Genomic DNA, 18,529 nt, shown 5'->3' on the forward strand with positions numbered 1-18,529 from the left:
AGTCACCACAGTGGACAGCAATACACATGTGCAGCACCCTGATGCATTTAGAGCATGTGCAGTGTGAAGGCTGTTAATGAACTTGCTTGTTGGATCGACAACCATAATCACAGAATCCCCACTGTTGGACGCAGGCCATTTGCCCCATCAAGGGATTCGATGTTTCGGGCATAAGCCTTTCTTCAGGATTCCCGAAGAAGGGCTTATGCCCGAAACATTGAATCTCCTGTTCCTTGGATTGTGCCCAACCTGCTGCGCTTTTCCAGCAACACATTTTCAGCTCTGATCTCTAGCATCTGCAGACCTCACTTTCTCCTCGAAGATTTGCCCCATCAAACCCACACCGATCTTCTAAAGAGAATTCTATCCAGACCCACGCACTATCCTATGCCTGTAGCCCTGCATTCTCCATGGCTAATCCACATAATCTGCATCCTTGGACACTATGAGCAATTTATCGTGGTCAATCTACCTAACCTGCATACACTTAGACTGCGGGAGGAAATCGGAACATCTGGATGAAACCCACGTAGACACTTAGAGATTGTGCAAACTCCACATAGTCAGTCACCCAAGTTTGGAATGTAGTCCCTGGCGCTGGGAGACAGCAGTGCTAACCAGTGATACATCGAACCACCCACAAATTGTTGAGTTTTTTGTTGGGTACAGGGAGCAGCTGGATCACGCAGTTCCTGAAACCTGTGCAATCTGGAAATCCTGGAAAATACCCTTAAACAAAATTTAAATTTCAAGACTTGCAGTTGCAATTTTGATACTTTGCAAAGATGTGGCACTGCAACCCTGTATTGCTTGCATATGCAGGTACTGCTCCATTTAAGTGTTCACAATAATGCAGCCATTTTATATGGGGGTTGACAAAAAGTTAATTTCACAGCTAAGTCTCTGTCCACAACAACTGTCGCAGCTCCAATTTACCTCAAAGAACTCTCAACCTTCATGTTTCAAATCTATCCAGAATGAAAAGGTACCTCCAAGATACGCATGTTCCTCAGACTTCAGTTCTTGCCACATTGAGATCAACACTCAGTGCCCATGTGTTACGTCTACATGATTTACGTTCGGCTCAATCTGCACCAATCCATCCGATCTCCCCAGTTCCATTTAATTTTTCATCTTAGCTGGCACCTTGAAAAAGAATTTTCTCTCTTCCTTTCAAGTAGTTGGAATGCATGTTCCAATGTATGGGTACTAATTCAGTCCATATCCTTACTACCATCCAAAATCCCTCCAGTTCTTTCCTCTCATCCCCATTCCTCTGATTCCATCCATCCGTTCTTTTAATTCCACCTCCAGCAGCTCATTCCACACATGTACCTTTTGCATGAAAGACTTGCCTCTTAGGTCCCTTTTAAAGCTTTTTCCGCTCACCTTAAAACTTACGCCCTCTAGTTTTCAACTCCACTACCCTGGGGAAAAGACCTGGCTATTCAACCTTTGCATGCCCTTCATGATTTCATAAACCTTTACAAGGTCATCTCTCAGCCTCTGACTCTCCAAGGGAAACAGCCCTTAGCCTATTCAGCCTCTGCCTGTAGCTCAATTCCCTACAACCCAGGCAATATTCTTGTAAATCTTTTTTGAACCCTTTCAAGTTCCTACAGCATAGGGCAAAACTGAATGCAGTATTCCAAAAGTGGCCTATTCAATGTCCTGTACAGCTGTAACATGACCTCCCAACTCCTATACTTAATGCACTAACCAATAAAGGCAAGCATACTAAACAGGATTTGGAGATTTTAATGTTTGACTAAGGTGTACAAAGTTAAAAATCACAACACCAGGTTACAGTCCAACAGGTTTATTTTGAAGCACTAGCTTTTGGAGCGCCGCTCCTTCATCAGGTGGTGAAGGAGTGGCGCTCCGAAAGCTAGTGATTCTAAGCATATTAAACACATTCTTCACTATCCTGTCTACCTGGGACTCAACTTTCAAGAAACTATGAACCAGCACTGCAAGGTCTCTTAGTTCAGCAACACTAACCAGAACCTTACTATTAAGTGTACAAATCCTGCCCTGATTTACCTTTCCAAAAAGCAGCACCTCACATTTATCACAATTAAACTCCATCTGCCACTCCTTGACCCACCTGATCAAGGTCCCTCATGAAGTAGCTTTGGAAAATAAGGTTAAAGAACATCCAAAGGGATTCTACAAATACATTAAAGACAAAACAGCAATTCTGAATAGAATTTCTCTCACCAATTCACATATCCTTTCATCCATTTCTAGTACTCTCCCTCAATCTGGGTGCCTTCCTCTGGCCTCTTGCTTTTATCTTTTGATTAACAAATATTAGTATGTCATTGTTGCCTCAGTTTCTCTGTTTCCCTCACTGACTGTAACAGGTCTCTGAACTTGCTCTGCTGCATTCTCAGGTCTAACTCTGAATATGTTATCAAACCTGCTAGTAAGGGTGGTGCTGTTATCATGTGGTAGCAGCTTCTAAACTCCAGAGTCGAGACACTAACTCTATGAAGCTCTAATCTAGTCAACCACAGAACACCAAGGAAAGTCATCTTATCTCCTTTGGAGATCTTTCCCCTCAACAGCTATCTAATTCCATACAACCCGGTTCTACCTCAAAATTCACAAAAATTACTACCCTGCACATATCATTTTAGCCTGACCCTATCCCACTCAGTGTATTTCTTGAGTCTTATTTTTTTCCTCACCTTGTCTTACCATCTGTGGGCAGCACGGTGGCACAGTGGTTAGCACTGCGGCCTCACAGCGCCAGAGACCCAGGTTCATTTCCCACCTCAGGTGACTAACTGTGGAGTTTGCATATTCTCCTTGTGTCTGCGTGGGTTTCCTCCGGGTGCTCCGGTTTCCTCCCACAGTCCAAAAATGTGTAGGTTGGGTGAATTAGCCATGCTAAATTGCCCATAGGTTAGGTGAAGGGGTAAAATGTAGGGGAATGGGTCTGGGTGAGTTCCACTTCGGCGGCTAGGTGTGGGCTTGTTGGGCCAAAGGGCCTGTTTCCACACTACGTAATCTGTAAATCTGTATTCACAATTCTTCTGACAACTTACTATATTTCAACAACTTCTAGTTTCCTGGCCCTAAATATCTTCTCTTCACCTCACCATGAATGTTCAATCCATCTAAATTCTCACTCAACACTATGATGATCCAAAAGCTTTCCTCCTCTTCCTTCAATATAGATGCAAGCAATCGCCATCTTCATCACCATCTTGCATCACTGAGTTATGTTCTCTAAATGAACAAATTCACCTTTAATTTGTCTCAGTTCCTCCAAACAAAACAAGTGGCCACTGATATCTGCATGGATGTGAGCTATTCAATGCACGAGGTGAAGTAGTAATAAAACTTATACTTTCTTCAATCTAGCATACTGCATTTGCTGCTCACAACTCTTCCACAAGCAGGGACCAAACATAGGCTGAGTGACCGCTATGCAAAGCCTGTATCAGATCTTCTGGTTACTTCGAGTAAAAAGTGAGGTCTGCAGATGCTGGAGATCAGAGCTGAAAATGTGTTGCTGGTTAAAGCACAGCAGGTTAGGTAACATCCAAGGAACAGGAAATTCGAAGTTTCGGGCCAGAGCCCTTCATCAGGAATGAAGAAGGGCTCTGGCCCGAAACGTCGAATTTCCTGTTCCTTGGATGCTGCCTAACCTGCTGTGCTTTAACCAGCAACACATTTTCAACTTCTGGTTACTTGCCAATTTTAAGACATTGTCTTGCTTTCATGCTCCCATTTCAGTTCGATGCCCACTGCAATTTTCCAGTGAAGTGTTAACTCTGTTTCAACCCGACAGTTTACAGCCATATTCAACTAAATGTTGAGTTCAAACAACTGCCACTGTCCTCCATTTTCAATCCATCTCACCAATATTCTGCTTTCAGCAGAGCTGATCGATATTGTCTTAAACACAATACATTACACTTTCTTCTCTACAAACATTACCATATCCTTTTTCCTTTTGTTCTATGATATCTGTGATCTTTAATCCCCCTAAACTTCCAAGCTTCCCCTTCTCTTCTGCTCCATTTGCTCCTTTTCATCTTTATTTGCAGTATAAAGTACATCAGGATTCCACATCAGTTCTAAAGATGTTGGCTTGAAAGTTTTAACAGCTTCTTGCTCCATTGGTGCTACCAGAGCTGATTTTCTCCAGAACCTAGTTTTGCTTTCTAATAAATTAAAGGCAATCTAAGTTCCTTCTCCAACATATTCTAAACATACCATTTCAGTTGAGGTACAGCACAGGAATAGGTCTCTTGACCCACTGAGCTTGCGTTGACCCAAGATGCTTTTCTAAACTTCAAACATTTCATCTCTATTAGGTCCAAGTCCCTCTATTCTCTGCCAAGATGCCTCAAATACTACTCTTGTATCTGTTTCTTGCACTTCTGACAGCATATTCCAGGTACTTACCACCCTCTGTGTAAAATACGTAGCTTTCACATCTCCTTGAAACTCCACCCCCCCCCCCCCCCCCCCCCCCCCCCCCCCCCCCCCCCCCCCCCCAACCCCCCTCCTTTATGTTAAATCTATGTCCTCTAGTAAATGACATTTCTACCCTGGGATAAAGACTCCGACTATCCATGCATCTTGATTTTGTAAATTGTATTTGGTCACCCGCCATTGTCTGATGTTCAAGAGAAAACAAACCAAGTTTGTCCAATTTCTCCTCATCGCTAATATCCTCCAAACCAAGCAACATCCTGGTAAACCTCTAATGTATTGTCTGCAAAGCTTCCATATCCTTCTAGCAGTGTGCTGACCATAGCTATGTGCAAATTCCAAATGCAATCTAACTAAAGTTCCATACAACTGCAATATGGCTTTCAAATTTTTATTCTCTATGCCCTGGCCAATGAAGACAGGCATGTCATATACCCTCTTGATCATCTTATCCACGTATGATTCTAATTTGAGAGAACTGTCAACCTATATGCCTAGATCCCGCTGTATGTTTCTCAAGACTCTGCCATGTACTGCATGTACTGCCATGTATTTGTCTGGATTAAATTCCACCCGCCATTTCTCTGCCCAAGTCTCCAGCCTATATCCTATTGCAATTGTCCTCACTGTTCGTAGCTTCCCCAATCTGTGGCATCTACAAATTTATTAATTAGACCATCCATATTCTATAGATTAGATTCTCTACAGGATGTAAACAGGCACTTCAGCCTAACAAGTCCATTCTTGAAATAATTTGCTTGCTTACTGAATATAGCTGATGAATATGTTATTTCCACCCACCTTCAGGAGTGGAGGGAAAGATGGGAAAATCTAAAAGTAACAAATAAAAGGGAACCAACAAACTTCCTTCTTTTGCTCTATTGGATTCTCAGCAATGTACTGGAGGAACCAGCCTTAGGAATATAACAAAAATATGAAAAAGGTGTGAAATTTAGAAAACAAATGTGATCATCTGATAACATGTTAGACATTTCTGTTTTTTGTTGGAAGTGTGTGGTGTCTGAATTTTTGTAAGTGGACTTTTTTAGTGAAACTCTGGATAAAAAAAATTAAACTGTGTTGAAGGTGAGAGGGGGATAGTTTAAGGGAGATGTGCAAGGGATGTTTTTCAGGCAGACAATGATAGGAGCCTGGAACGCACTGCTAGAAGAGATGGTGGAAGCACACAGGTTGGTGGCATTTAAGAGGCATCTGGATGGTTACATAAAAGAGAGAGAGAACAGGATACGGACTGAAATAGGGCAGAACTTTTTTTTTAAGTTTAGTACGGGCATGATGATCGGCACAGGCATGGAGGGCTGAAGGGCCTGAGCAGTGTTGTACTTCTCTTTGAATCTTGACCCTCTGAACAGTAACCCACCCAAACCCAATCCCCTACCCTATATTTACCTGACTAATGCACTCAACACTATAGGCAATTCAGCATGGCCAATTCACCTGACCTTTATGTCTTTGGATTGTAGGAGGAAACCGGAGCATCCGGAGGAAACCCATGCAGACACGGGGACAATGTGCAAACTTCACACAGACAGTTGCCCGAGGTGGGAATCGAACCCGGGTCCCTGGCGTTGTGAGGCAGCAGTGCTAACCATTGAGATATTGTGCCACAAGAATATTTTATATATATGAGCAAGAGTCCCAGCACTGATCCCCACAGAACACGGCTGGTCACAAACTTCCAGTCAGAAAAGCATCCTTCCATCACTACTCTGTCTTCTAAAACTAAGCCAGTTTACTAGATCATCGCAGATCCCATGTGATTTTGTCTTTTGTATCAACCTGCCATGAGGGACCCTGTGAATGCCTTGCTAAAGTCCACATGGATAACATCCGTTCATCATGCCCTCAATCATCTTAACACTTCCTCAAAAAAACTCAAATCAACTTTGTGAAACAAAGTCATGCTGTAAACCACTGAGCAGTGTTTATTTTTCCAGGTGTAAGTAAACCCTGCCCCCAAGAATCTTCTCCAATAGTTTCCTTATCACTGATATAAATTTGACCAGCACATAACTTCCCAATTTATCCCTGTTGACATTCTTAAACAAGAGAGCAGTGATGTGGAGGTGCCAGTGTATGACTGAGTTGAACAAGATCAGAAGTCACACAACACCAGGTCATAGTCCAACAGATGTTTTTGAAATCACAAGCTTTCGGAGCACTACTCCTTTGTCAGGTGAAATGAAGACAAGTATACAAACATAATTTCTAGGCAGAGAGATCAAAAAATAAAATGGTGTGAGTGGAGTGTCGACAGGCTGAATGACAAGTCTCTACAGGTGATCAAAAGTGTCAGACAACGTGAATAAAAAGTCAACAGCTGAATAGCACGTGAAGTGATAAGCCATGATGCAATTAATTGAAGCAGAGAGATAATTACAGAAAATTAAAAATAAGGTGGGGCTGGAGACAAACCAAATGACTGGAATAAGATTATGGGTATAAGAGTTGCATGCCAAGGGTTTAACCAAAGTTAACAAATAATCCAAAATCGTATTTACTAATTAAGGTATAGAGATGGCAAGTTTTCAAGGTGATCGTGTCAAAACAGGACAGTAAGAAATATTATACAAATACAGGACAGAAATGGTGGGGTTATATAGCTCAACATGAACTCAAAATCATGGTTGAGTCCGTCTTCATGCGTACGGAATTTGACTTGTACCATTTTGGAATACTTGTTACCTTGGTTAGACCCTCGGCATGCTATTCTTATATCATCAAGGTTATTCCAGTCACCTGGCTTGTCTCCACCACCACCTTATTTTTATAATTATCTCATTGCTTCAATTATTCGGATCATAAGTCATTCTTTCACTTGCTATTGAGCTGTTGACACTTCATTCACACCGTCTGACACGTTTGATCCCCTGCAAAGACTTATTATTCAGTCTGTTAACACTCCACTCACTCCATTTGTATGATCTTTTGATCTCACTGCCTATAAATTCAGTCCCTGCATGTTTCTCTTCACTTTTTCTGGTGAAGGAGCAACCCTCTGAAAGTTTGATTTCAAATAAATCTGCTGAACTAGAAACTGATGTCATGTGACTTCAAACAAAAGAGCAAGAGTGGATAATATCCAATCGCTAAGCTCCTCTGGGACCTCTCCTGCGACGAAAGAGGATACAAAAATTTTGTACAGGGCCCCAACAATTTCCTCCCTCAACTCTTAGTATTGTGGGATGGATCCCATTAGGTGCTAGGGACTTGTCTACCTCAATGCTTTTCTAAACAACTAACAGCACCAGGTTTTTCACATCAATATACCCCTCTCTAGACTCACTATCCATCATGTCCTTCTCCTTTGTGAATACCACATTAAGGACCTCACTACTTCCACACAAACTCCCTCTTTTGGGAACTGAGTTGTGGATTTAACCTCACATATCTACCCCAATCTACATGCTCCAGCTTCTGCCTAATATTGTGATAGTGAACCTTTCCACAGTTTAGTAATTTCACCTGAGGCCTACTATTATCATTTCCTCTATGTAATTTAACCTTACAGTATAACGATTTTTGTTCCCAACATGTACCCCACTGAAATTTCAATTACCTGGCCAGGCTCATTCCCCTATATTTTAACCAACATGGATTCGCTGAAAGAGCCCTTCAAGAAGTTTCCTTCATCACAGCTGTGATATCCTCCCTAATCGGAAATGCAACTCCCCATCTACTTTGTATCCTTATTTTGGCTCATACATCTAAATCCCTGAACTTTAAACTGCCAGTCTTGTCCTTCTCTCAACCAAGTCTCTGCAATAGCTACAACAACATAGTTATATGTACTAATCCAAGCTCTAAATTAATCTGTCTTTCCTGTCACATTTCGCGTGTTAGTGGTTTGATCTAATCTTTCTTTTTAATGGCCCTGGTACCAAATGCCCTTTTAAAATATTCTGAACTTCTATGTAAACTAATTTATTTAAACTATCACATAATGACAATATTTTTTCAACTACTTCTTATAACATTCCCAGAGGAATGTGTTATTCCTTGGCTACCCATATTCATCAGAGTATAAGTTATTTAAAAAAAACTCGTCCTTTTCTGCTAACTTGTCTATGTCCTCCTGAAGTCTTTCCTCCACTGCTGATGAAGGGCTTTTGCCCGAAACGTCAATTTTCCTTCTCCTCGGATGCTGCCTGAACTGCTGTGCTTTTCCAGCACCGCTCTAATCCAGAATCTGGTTTCCAACATCTGCAGTCAATGTTTTTACCTTTCAGTGTTCCATACAGACTGAAAAGTGGTAGGTTTGATACTGTTATAAATTTAGACAACGCAGTCTCGATATCAAGTCCAAATCATCTTCACATGCACAAAGAACAACAGCATTTTCACCTTTCAGCTATTCACAATACACTCACTCATCCGTGTTCATTTTCTCAAAAACAAAAAAGATCCTGTATTTATACAGCACCTACCACAATCTCCAGGTATCCTAAAGTAATTAGCTGAATTAATTTAAAGTGTAGTCACAGTTTGGATGGAAAGCATGGAAACAAGTTAGCCAATTTTCAAGTAGCAAGGTTTTACAATAAGCAATGAGATTAATGATTACTTTATCTGTTTTTTTGTAAAGAAACGTCCCGATCTCCTTTACTGCGTGCCTTTTTCACACCTATTTAAGAGGACAAACAGGACTATGGGGTACAAGATTTTATCAAAGTCAACCCCTCTGACTGTGAAAAAGTGATCCAAATTTTATTTTTAGAATTTCCTTTGATAAAAGACGACGAAAGGAATCAGTAAATATATTTGGAATCCCTTTTTTGACAGTTAACTTGTACAAGCTAGACTGACAAAAAGAAACTTTAATTAAACAAAAATCAAAATGCGCCTCTTGCACAGCTGTACCACGATGATAGGCAATGTAAAAAACAACTGTTACTTTGAACAAGTTAAGATAATAATCTAAATCATACTACAGAACCGTTTGATGAAAATTAGTCACTGATTTGTTTCTAGTTTTCTTTCTAGTTTCTAGAGTTAGGATTGTATTACAAGCTTCCAGTCATTGGAAACAATCTTATGAGAGGAATAATTTGAAACAAGCAAATTTAAATAATAAAACTAAAAATGTTTATGTGAACCTTTCCATTAAAGAGTTTTCTGCATGTCTCCACTTCTGACAAGTTTTAAGGATGGAATTGTGCCCAACTTAAGAAAATTTAAACCATTTACTTATATTTACAGAACCATGACAAAAGGCAAGGCCCAATCATGCACTAGAGGCTAAAGGAATGAAACTCAGTAAGTTGACACTTGTGTTCTCGATACATCCATGCGGTCAGAAGAAGTTGGAACATAAACTATTCGTGCTACAGATTCATAATTTGAAAGCTTGACAATATTAGTGCACATAGAGTCATAGAGATGTACAGCATGGAAACAGACCTTCGGTCCAGCCCATCCATCCCGACCAGATATCCCAACCCAATCTAGTCCCACCTGCCAGCACCTGGTCCATATCTCACTAAACCCTTCCTATTTAAATGTTCCAATTGTACCAGCCTCCACCACTTCCTCTGGCAGCCCATTCCATACACGTACTACCCTCTGTGTGAAAACGTTACCCCATACGTCTCTTTCATATCTTTCCCCTCTCACCCTAAACCTATGCCCTCTAGTTCTGGACTCCCCAGCCTCAGGAAAAAGATTTTGCCTATTTACCCTATCCATGCCCCTCATAATTTTGTAAACTTCTATAAAGGTCACCCCTCAACCTCTGACGCTCCAGGGAAAACAGCCCCATCCTGTTCAGCTTCTCCCTATAGCTCAAACCCTCCTAGCAACATCCTTGTAAATCTTTTCTAAACCCTTTCAAGTTTCACAACATCTTTCTGATAGGAAGGAGACCAGAATTGCACGTAATATTCCAACAGTGGCCTAACCAACATCCTGTACCACCGTAACGTGACCTCGCAACTCCTGTACTCCATATTCTGACCAATAAAGGAAAGCATACCAAATACCTTCTTCACTATCCTATCTACCTGCGACTTTACTTTCAAGGAGCTATGAACCTGCACTCAAAGGTCTATTTGGTCAGCAACACTCTCTAGGACCTTACCATATAAAGAAACTAAAGATATGTTAGTCCCCAGTCATGAACTCAGATCCTGTGAAGACCAGTTGGAGGGAGTATTTGCAGAAAGTAGGAGGTTCCCACCTGCTTCACAAAGACCACGGCCATCCCGGTGCCAAAGAAAAATCTGTCAACATGCCTTAATGAGGATGGCAGAACCACTGGGTGATAGTCATTACGAAGTGCTTCGAGAGGTTAGTCATGGCACACATCAATTCCAAACTCTCAGATAGCCTTATTCTACTACAATTCACCTGTCACAACAAGTCCATAGCACATGTCACCTCCTTGGCTCTACTCATCACTAGAACATCTGGATAACAAGGTCACCATGCCAGGCTCCGATTTATTGACTTTGCCTCCACCTTCAACACCACGATTCCAACAAAACTCATCTCCAAACCTAGGTCTCTGCTCCACACTCAACTGCAACTGGATCTTCAAGTTCCTAACCCACAGACTGCAATCAATCAGTAAGGATATGCAACACCACTTCCTCCACAATAATCCTCAACACTGGTGCCCCACAAGGCTGCATATTCAGTCCCTACTATACACCTCATACAATCGTGAGTGTGTGGCCAATTTCAGCACTAACTTCATTTAAAATTTGCTGATGACACCACCCTAGTGGGTTGGATTTCAAACAAGACAATCAGCTGAGTGACATGGTGTAAAAACAAAAATCTCTCCCTCAATATGGGTAAAACAAAGGAGCTGGTCATTAACTTCAGAGAGTGGAGTGGTGAACACACCCATGTCTGTAGTGGTGGTGGTCAAGAGCTTCAAGTTCATAGAAGATAGAACATTACAGTGAAGCACAGGCCCGTTGGCCCTTGATGTTCTGCCACCTGTCAAACCAATCTGAAGTCCATCTCACCTGCACAATTCCATTTTTGTCCACATAACTATCCAATGACCATTTAAATGCCCTTAAAGTTGGCAAGTCTACTACTGTTGCAGGCAGTGCTTGCCACACTCCTACCATGGAGTAATGAAACTACCTCTGACATCTGTCCTATATCAATCATCCCTCACTTTAAAGCTATGCCTCCTCATGCTAGCCATCACCATCCACTGTCCACCCTATCCAACCCTCTGATTATATGTCTCAATTAAGTCACTTCTCATCCTTCTGCTCTCCAATGAAAACAGTCTCAAGTCCCTCAACCTTTCCTTGCAAGACCTTCCCTCCATTCCAACCAACATCTGAGTAAATTCCTCTGAACCCTTTCCAAAGGTTCTACATCATTCCTATAATGTGGTGACCAAAACTGTATGCAATACTCCCAAATGCAGCCCCACCAGAGTTTTGTACAGCTGCAGCATGATCTCCTGGCTCCGAAACTCAATCCCTCTACTAATAAAAGCTAACACACCATATGTTTCATAACAGCCCTATCAGCCTGGGTGGCAACTTTCAGGAATCTGTGTACATGGACAGAGAGATCTCTCTGCTTATCTACACTACCAAGAATCTTACCATTAGCCCAGTACTCTGCATTCGTTCCAAATAGAACCACCTCACACATTTCCGCATTAAACTCCATTTGCCACCTCTCAGCCCAGCTCTGCAGCTTATCTATGTCCATCTGTAGCCTATAACATCCTTCAGCACATCCACAACTCCACCGACTCTTATGTCACCCACAAATTTACTAATCCATCTTTCTATGCTCTTGTCCAGTACGTTTATAAAAAAGACAAACAGCAGTGGCCCCAAAACAGATCCTTGCAGTACACCACTAGTAACTGAACTCCACGATGAACATTTCCCATCAACCACCACCCTGTCTTCTTTCAGCTAGACAATTTTTGATCCAAACCACCCTTAATCCCATGGCTCCGTGTTTTGTGCAGTAGCCTATCATGGGGATCTTTATCAAACACCTTACTGAAATCCATATACAGCACAGCAATAACTTTACCCTCATCCACCTGTTTGGTCACCTTCTCAAAAGAACTCAATAAGGTTTGTGAAGTACGATCTACCCTTCACAAAAACATGCTGACTATCCCTAACCAACTTATTCCTTCCCAGATAATTATAAATCCTATCCATCTCTTATAACCTTTTCCAACACTTTACCAACACTGAAAGAAGGCTCACTGGTTAATTACTAAGCTTGTCTCTACTCCCCTTCTTGAACAACGGAACAACATTTGCTATTCTCCAGTCTTCTGGCAAAATTCCTGTAGACAATGATTACATAGACGATGAAGAGTTCCAAGTTCCTATGAGTAAATATCACCAATTATCTATCCAGGTCCATCCATATTGATGCTTTCATCAAGAAAGCACACCAACTCCTCTACTTCCTCAGAAGGCAGCGGAAATTTGGCATGCCCACAACTCTTGGCAATTTTTATAGATGCACGATAGAAAGCATCCCATCCAGATTCGTCACAGCTTGGTATGGCAACTGTGTCGCCCAAGACCACAAGAAATTACAGAGTTGTGAATATAGCCCAGTCCATTAGAAAAACGAGCCTTCCTTCCATCGACTCGGTCTACACTTCCTGCTGCCTCAGAAAGGTGGCCAAAATTATCAAAGACTCCATCCACCTCACTTATACTCTCTTCCTCCTTTTTCAATCAAGCAGAAGGTACAAATGTTTGAAATCCTATACCAATCAATTTAAGAATAGCTTCTTCCTTTGCTGTTATCAGACTTATGATATATTAGAATTCATTAGAGTTGATCTTTCTCTGTAACTGTAGCACTGTATTCTGCATTCTGTTCTATTTCCCTGATGTACTAACATATGATTTATCTGGTTAGCATGCAAAACAATACTTTTCACTGTCTCTCAAATCAAATCAAGAACATGATGCTTTTGTTAACATACAGTGAAACCTGAACTGTGTCACTGCACCTCCATTCCCAGGGCAGGCTGATATGTGGCAAGTAGAAAGTGAGGACTGCAGATGCTGGAGATCAGATTCAAGAATGTGAAGCTGGAAAAGCACAGCAGGTCAGGCAGCATCAGAGGAGCAGGAGAGTCGACGTTTCGGGCAAGACATGGCAAGACCACAACTGACGTTTGCAAAAGTCAACAGAAGACATGTAAAGGCACATGTCATGTAAGGGAAAATTAAAACTTTTACTGTTTACCAAAATATTAAAACTTTGTTCTTATATTACTCGTTTACATTTCCCTGGCTTTAAGTACAATCTTATAACCTTAGCAGAGTGTAAGGTCAGCAATGGGGATGTTTGCACAATGTTCAGCACCACTTGCGACTCCTCAGATACTGCAGCTGTCCAAACGCAACAAGGTCTGGACAATATCCAGGCTCGGGCTAGTAAGTGACAAGTACACTCACACTACACAAATGTCAGGCTATGAACATTGCTCATAAGAGACAATCTAACCACTGTCCCTTGACATTCACTGGTGTTACCATCACTGATCCCCCACTATCAACATCATGGGAGTTATCTTTGATCAGAAACTCAACTGGACTCACCATATTAATGCTGAGGCTAAAACAGCAGATTACAGGCAAGGAATACTGTGGCAATTACTTCACCTCCTAACTCCCCAGAGCCTTCAAGGAACAAGTCAGGAGTGTGATGGAATACTTCCCACTTGTCTGGATGACTGCAGCTGAAAATGTGTTGCTGGAAAAGCACAGGTCAGGCAGCATCCAAGGAACAGGAGATTCGACGTTTCGGGCATAAGCCCTTCTTCATGACTGCAGCCCCAACAACACTCAATATGTTTGACACCATCCAGGACAAAGTGGTCCACTTGACAGGACTACATCCACAAGCAGTCACTCCCTCCACCGCCAACTCTCAGTAGCAGCAATGTGTAATATCTACAAGATGCACTGCAGAAGTTCACCAAAGTTCCTCAGGCAGCACCTTCAAAATCGACAAACACTTTCATCTAGGACAAGGGCAGCAGATATATAGGAACAGCATCACCTTCAATTTCCCCTCTAAGCCATTCACCATCCTGCCTTGGAAGTATATCTCTATTTCTTCACTGCTGCTGGGTGAAAATCTTGGAATTCCACCCTGAATGACATTGTGGGTCAACCCACAGCAGGTGGACTGCAGCAGTTCAAGAAGGCAACTAACTCACCACCACCTTCTCAAGGGCAACTAGAGTCGGGCAATGAATGCTAGCCAGCCAACGTGGCCCATCTCCCAAACAATGAATTTTTGAAAAAAAAGTGAAATAGTAGTTGACATTTCCAACTTAAAAGTCATCAACATTTTTACAAATTACACACTTCTACTTTATCAGCCAATGACATAAATACGTATTTTTAAATAGAAGCAGTAGCCAACCGAATCACCACCATGTATCATTGCCATACCAGTTCCAACATTACAACATACTGTACTACAACAGCATTTCATTGGTTGTAAAGCAATTCGAGACAACCGGAAAATTGCGAAAATCTCAGTCACCTACCAAATCACACTTGATTGATTTCGAGAAACACCAAAATCCTAAATATGGATTGCATGCTTGTGCTCACTGTCAACAATCTCGTTGCAGTGCTTTGATTTTTCAATTCAACAAAAACGAAACCAACTGCCCGTGACAGAAATATCAGCCAACCGAAGATGCTGACCAATGCTTCCTACCGGGGTAGCTTAAAAAGGCAATAGTTTATGATATATGGGAAATATATCATATCATATAAAATATGATATATATATATATATTTTAAAATGCCTAGCCGCTTTAATGGATAGATCAACAATCTGAGCATGTAATGCAAAAACATCAAATAAGCTTTGCAAATTCTAAGTCAAGGTACAGGATGTAAATTCATTCCAAGGTGCTCTCAATTCTCGATGGTCTGCCTGGAGTAAACATCAAAGAGTCCTGCGATTCCACATTCACGCTTGATGCTCTCGTACATAAAGGGGGGGGAAAAAAAGCACTAAAGTTGCAGCTTTTTATGCTCTAAACACGCCCTGTGTTGGAAGGCTGAGACAGAGTCTGGCTGCACCGCAACTGGTGATGGAGGGGGATGGGGGGGGAGGAGGGAGGGATGAGGAAAGAACATTTTCCCATTCTCGGACTCACCAGCAAACATTCCGCGTTTACCGGAGACTTCGGGTCCCGGATCATGGCTTCGAGCTTTTTCAGCCGCGTCTTCAGGTCATCCGCCGACGACATCTCGAGGGCGAACGTGAATCCTCCCCCCGATTCTGACTCAGTGTGGATTCCTCGGAGTGAGGAACGGAGCCCGGGGGGGGGTGGTTGCGGGAGAAATGTACCCGGGCTCACGCTTCCCCTTACCCTCTCCTCTCTCTCTGTGTGGTGCTCCCCACTACCGCCGTCTCTTCTGAGGCCCCGGCAGCCTGGGCCTACAACAGCTGCCTTCGGGAAGACACAGGCGGACGGGAAACTTTGCCACAGACATAAGCTGAGAGAGAGAGAGAGAGGGTGGCCCGGCCCCGGGGCCGGCCCGGTGCAGCGTAACAGCACCACCCCCGCCGCTCTCCAACTCCCCCCACCACCTCTCTCTCCCCCCCGGGTCTCTGGCGGCTGCTCGCTCACGTTCCCCCCGGCGCGAGGCTAACGGCCGCCGGGCCGATTTGAATCGGAAGCCGCGAGGCAATTACTCGGAGCCGATGACAAAAACAACCGCACAGACGTTCCTAACGTCATCGGAATTCGGGCAGCGCAGCCTGACGGGAGGATGGGCGGAGCTTCGGGACATGAGCGGGCGGGCGCGCGCACTCCAGGCTGAAAGGACAGCGCGCGCCTCCCTTCCTTTCTCTCTCCCTCTGTTCCCGTCTGCCCTCCAGACGGGTTGGGGGGGGAGGGGCCGGGAGAGTAAAGAGGCAGCGCGTTCCCGCCTTGCCTGGCAGCCGGATATGTGTGTGTGGGGGGGCGGCCATCTTTGATACAGGCACCTCCCAGCTAAGCGCTGACAATGCCGCGAATTGCTGAAAACCTGAACAGGAATGTCAGGAATGTCGGAGTTGGCATCGTGGTAGAGGAGGACAGGTGAACTTTTCGGGCGCCGTTCCTTCAAATGAGAACAGTGTTTGCTGCAACGCCTTCGTGGACAGTCACAAAGCAATTGCATTCCAGGCCGTCACTTCAATTCTATGTGACAACTGCAGCCGCAATTAAATTATGAAGTCATGCAAGTGGGTTGTGCATAAGACCTGAAAAGGGAATTAATTGGTCATGAACCCTTCTCCTTTCGTTTATTTAATATTATTACCAATTCGTGCCTCATTTTGGCCCTTGAATTTCCAACATTTTTAGTTCGTTTTGAAAAAAGAGTACATAACTATGTAACTCAAAGACCAATATACTAAATGGATCTACTTTCCCTTGTATCGCAATACCTTTAACACTGTGTATCGGTATGTATTCCATGTGGATAATTATAGAGACCCGGTTACAATATATCTGTGGTCAGGGTGGGGGAGGGCGAGTAATTTAAGTCTCTTGCTTTTGAGACTTTCGAACTGAACTTACTGTATATCACATTCCTAAATCCTGACATGGCTGCACTAAGGTCAGGGCAAAAGTCGTAATTATTGTCACTTTGAAGTTTAACACTAATCTCTGTGGGAAATCATAAGCTGTCCAGAAAAGAAAACAAGCAAAGTGTTACGACAAACCTATTTATGAGCAAGTTCGTAATTTTCGGATCATTTGCTATTTTTCAGTGTCTAATCATAATTGTGAAAATAAAAAGATTGAGCTCTGTTAGCTTCAGTTCATGTTCTCCCAATTTGGATTCCTTTTAATCATTTGTCAGTGTAACAATTCGAGCACTTTTCATACAAAACATAATAAAGAGACAAAATCAACCTAAACTCGACCTGGGCATTTCATTATAACGTGGCCTTCGGTTTTTGTTTTGGAGGGATTTATCATGCCGTTGAAATAATTGTGTTTTTTTTATTCTGAATTACCTAAATTAGTGAAATAATTACTTTTCTGAGAACATATTAAATGAAAGAGAAAAAAGGCGACTGTCGAACAGATTGATTTTAGAAACGAAATCAGACTCGTGTGCATACCTCATTCGATTCTAAACCCTGAGGAATTAATTCCAGTCAATTGTTGCTCAATGAGTCACACAGTTTACACATGCTGAGTTAAGAAAAATAAGCCATTATAAACGCTGAGTTAAGATAGGTATTAGTGCAGTACTGTACTACTTTCCGATCTTGGTCTCTTGTAACAGAGGTGCCTAAGTACTAAATATAGTGTCAATAAAGAGAAAGCTAAGTATAGTTTGGTGAAATCAAACTGTGATTATGTTTCGCGATACTAGCTATTGCTATATTTAGTGCGAATCGGGTTAACCTAGCAATAATTTCATATTACATTTCACATGGCTGACATCAGATCTTTTCTAGCGTGACTTTTCTAAGATGTGCGTCAGCAGACCATTTTGTTTTCAGGTACATGTGTAAGTCATCTTCAGAAGGAAACGACAATTAGAGGAGTAGATTATCCAAAGAATTACTTTCTTCAATTTCCTCTATTCTCTTTAACTGTGCAATATTGTGTTCAATACAGAAGTAGGAGATAATTGAACTATTTGAGGAATCTATGGGAAAAGCTAATTTTAAAAGAAAATGTCCTAGTAGGACTTAAAATGTGTATTTACCATTTTTGTTGTTTTGTTTCATCTACCTTTGATGGACTCCTAAGTAGCATAGGTGATGTTTTACTGTTTGACAGTAATATAATGTAGAACTCCTCTGGAGGTTTATTCAAAATATATATTAAATATGTACACATACCATTTTACAGTCTGGATTTTTTTTTACATCTATGGCTCCTTTGCATCACAAGGTTCAAGATTCCAGTTCCTCTCATGGTGTAATGATCCCAGTGGAGATCAATAATTTTCAAGAAGGAATTCAAACTCTGTTATTAACATAAGGTGCTACACCACAAGATTTTAAACATCTATTGAAAAGGCATTAAATAAAGCAAGTATGAATGAATATACAT

At 42.1% G+C, this 18,529-nt stretch overlaps 1 protein-coding gene across 3 annotated transcripts in view; it reads right to left on the reverse strand.

The window, feature by feature from the left end:
- Positions 1-16,000, reverse strand: part of rock2a (rho-associated, coiled-coil containing protein kinase 2a) — a 221,407-nt gene extending 205,407 nt beyond the window's left edge. For all 3 annotated transcript variants that reach the window (XM_060853502.1, XM_060853497.1, XM_060853491.1), the window contains exon 1: positions 15,620-16,000. In XM_060853502.1, the coding sequence (XP_060709485.1) occupies positions 15,620-15,712 (93 nt within the window). In that variant the 5' untranslated portion in view covers positions 15,713-16,000. The remainder of the gene's footprint in view (positions 1-15,619) is intronic.
- Between the last annotated feature and the right edge of the window lie 2,529 nt (positions 16,001-18,529).

The sequence above is a fragment of the Hemiscyllium ocellatum genome, chromosome 3 (genome assembly GCF_020745735.1).
Source record: "Hemiscyllium ocellatum isolate sHemOce1 chromosome 3, sHemOce1.pat.X.cur, whole genome shotgun sequence".
NCBI lineage: Eukaryota > Metazoa > Chordata > Chondrichthyes > Orectolobiformes > Hemiscylliidae > Hemiscyllium > Hemiscyllium ocellatum.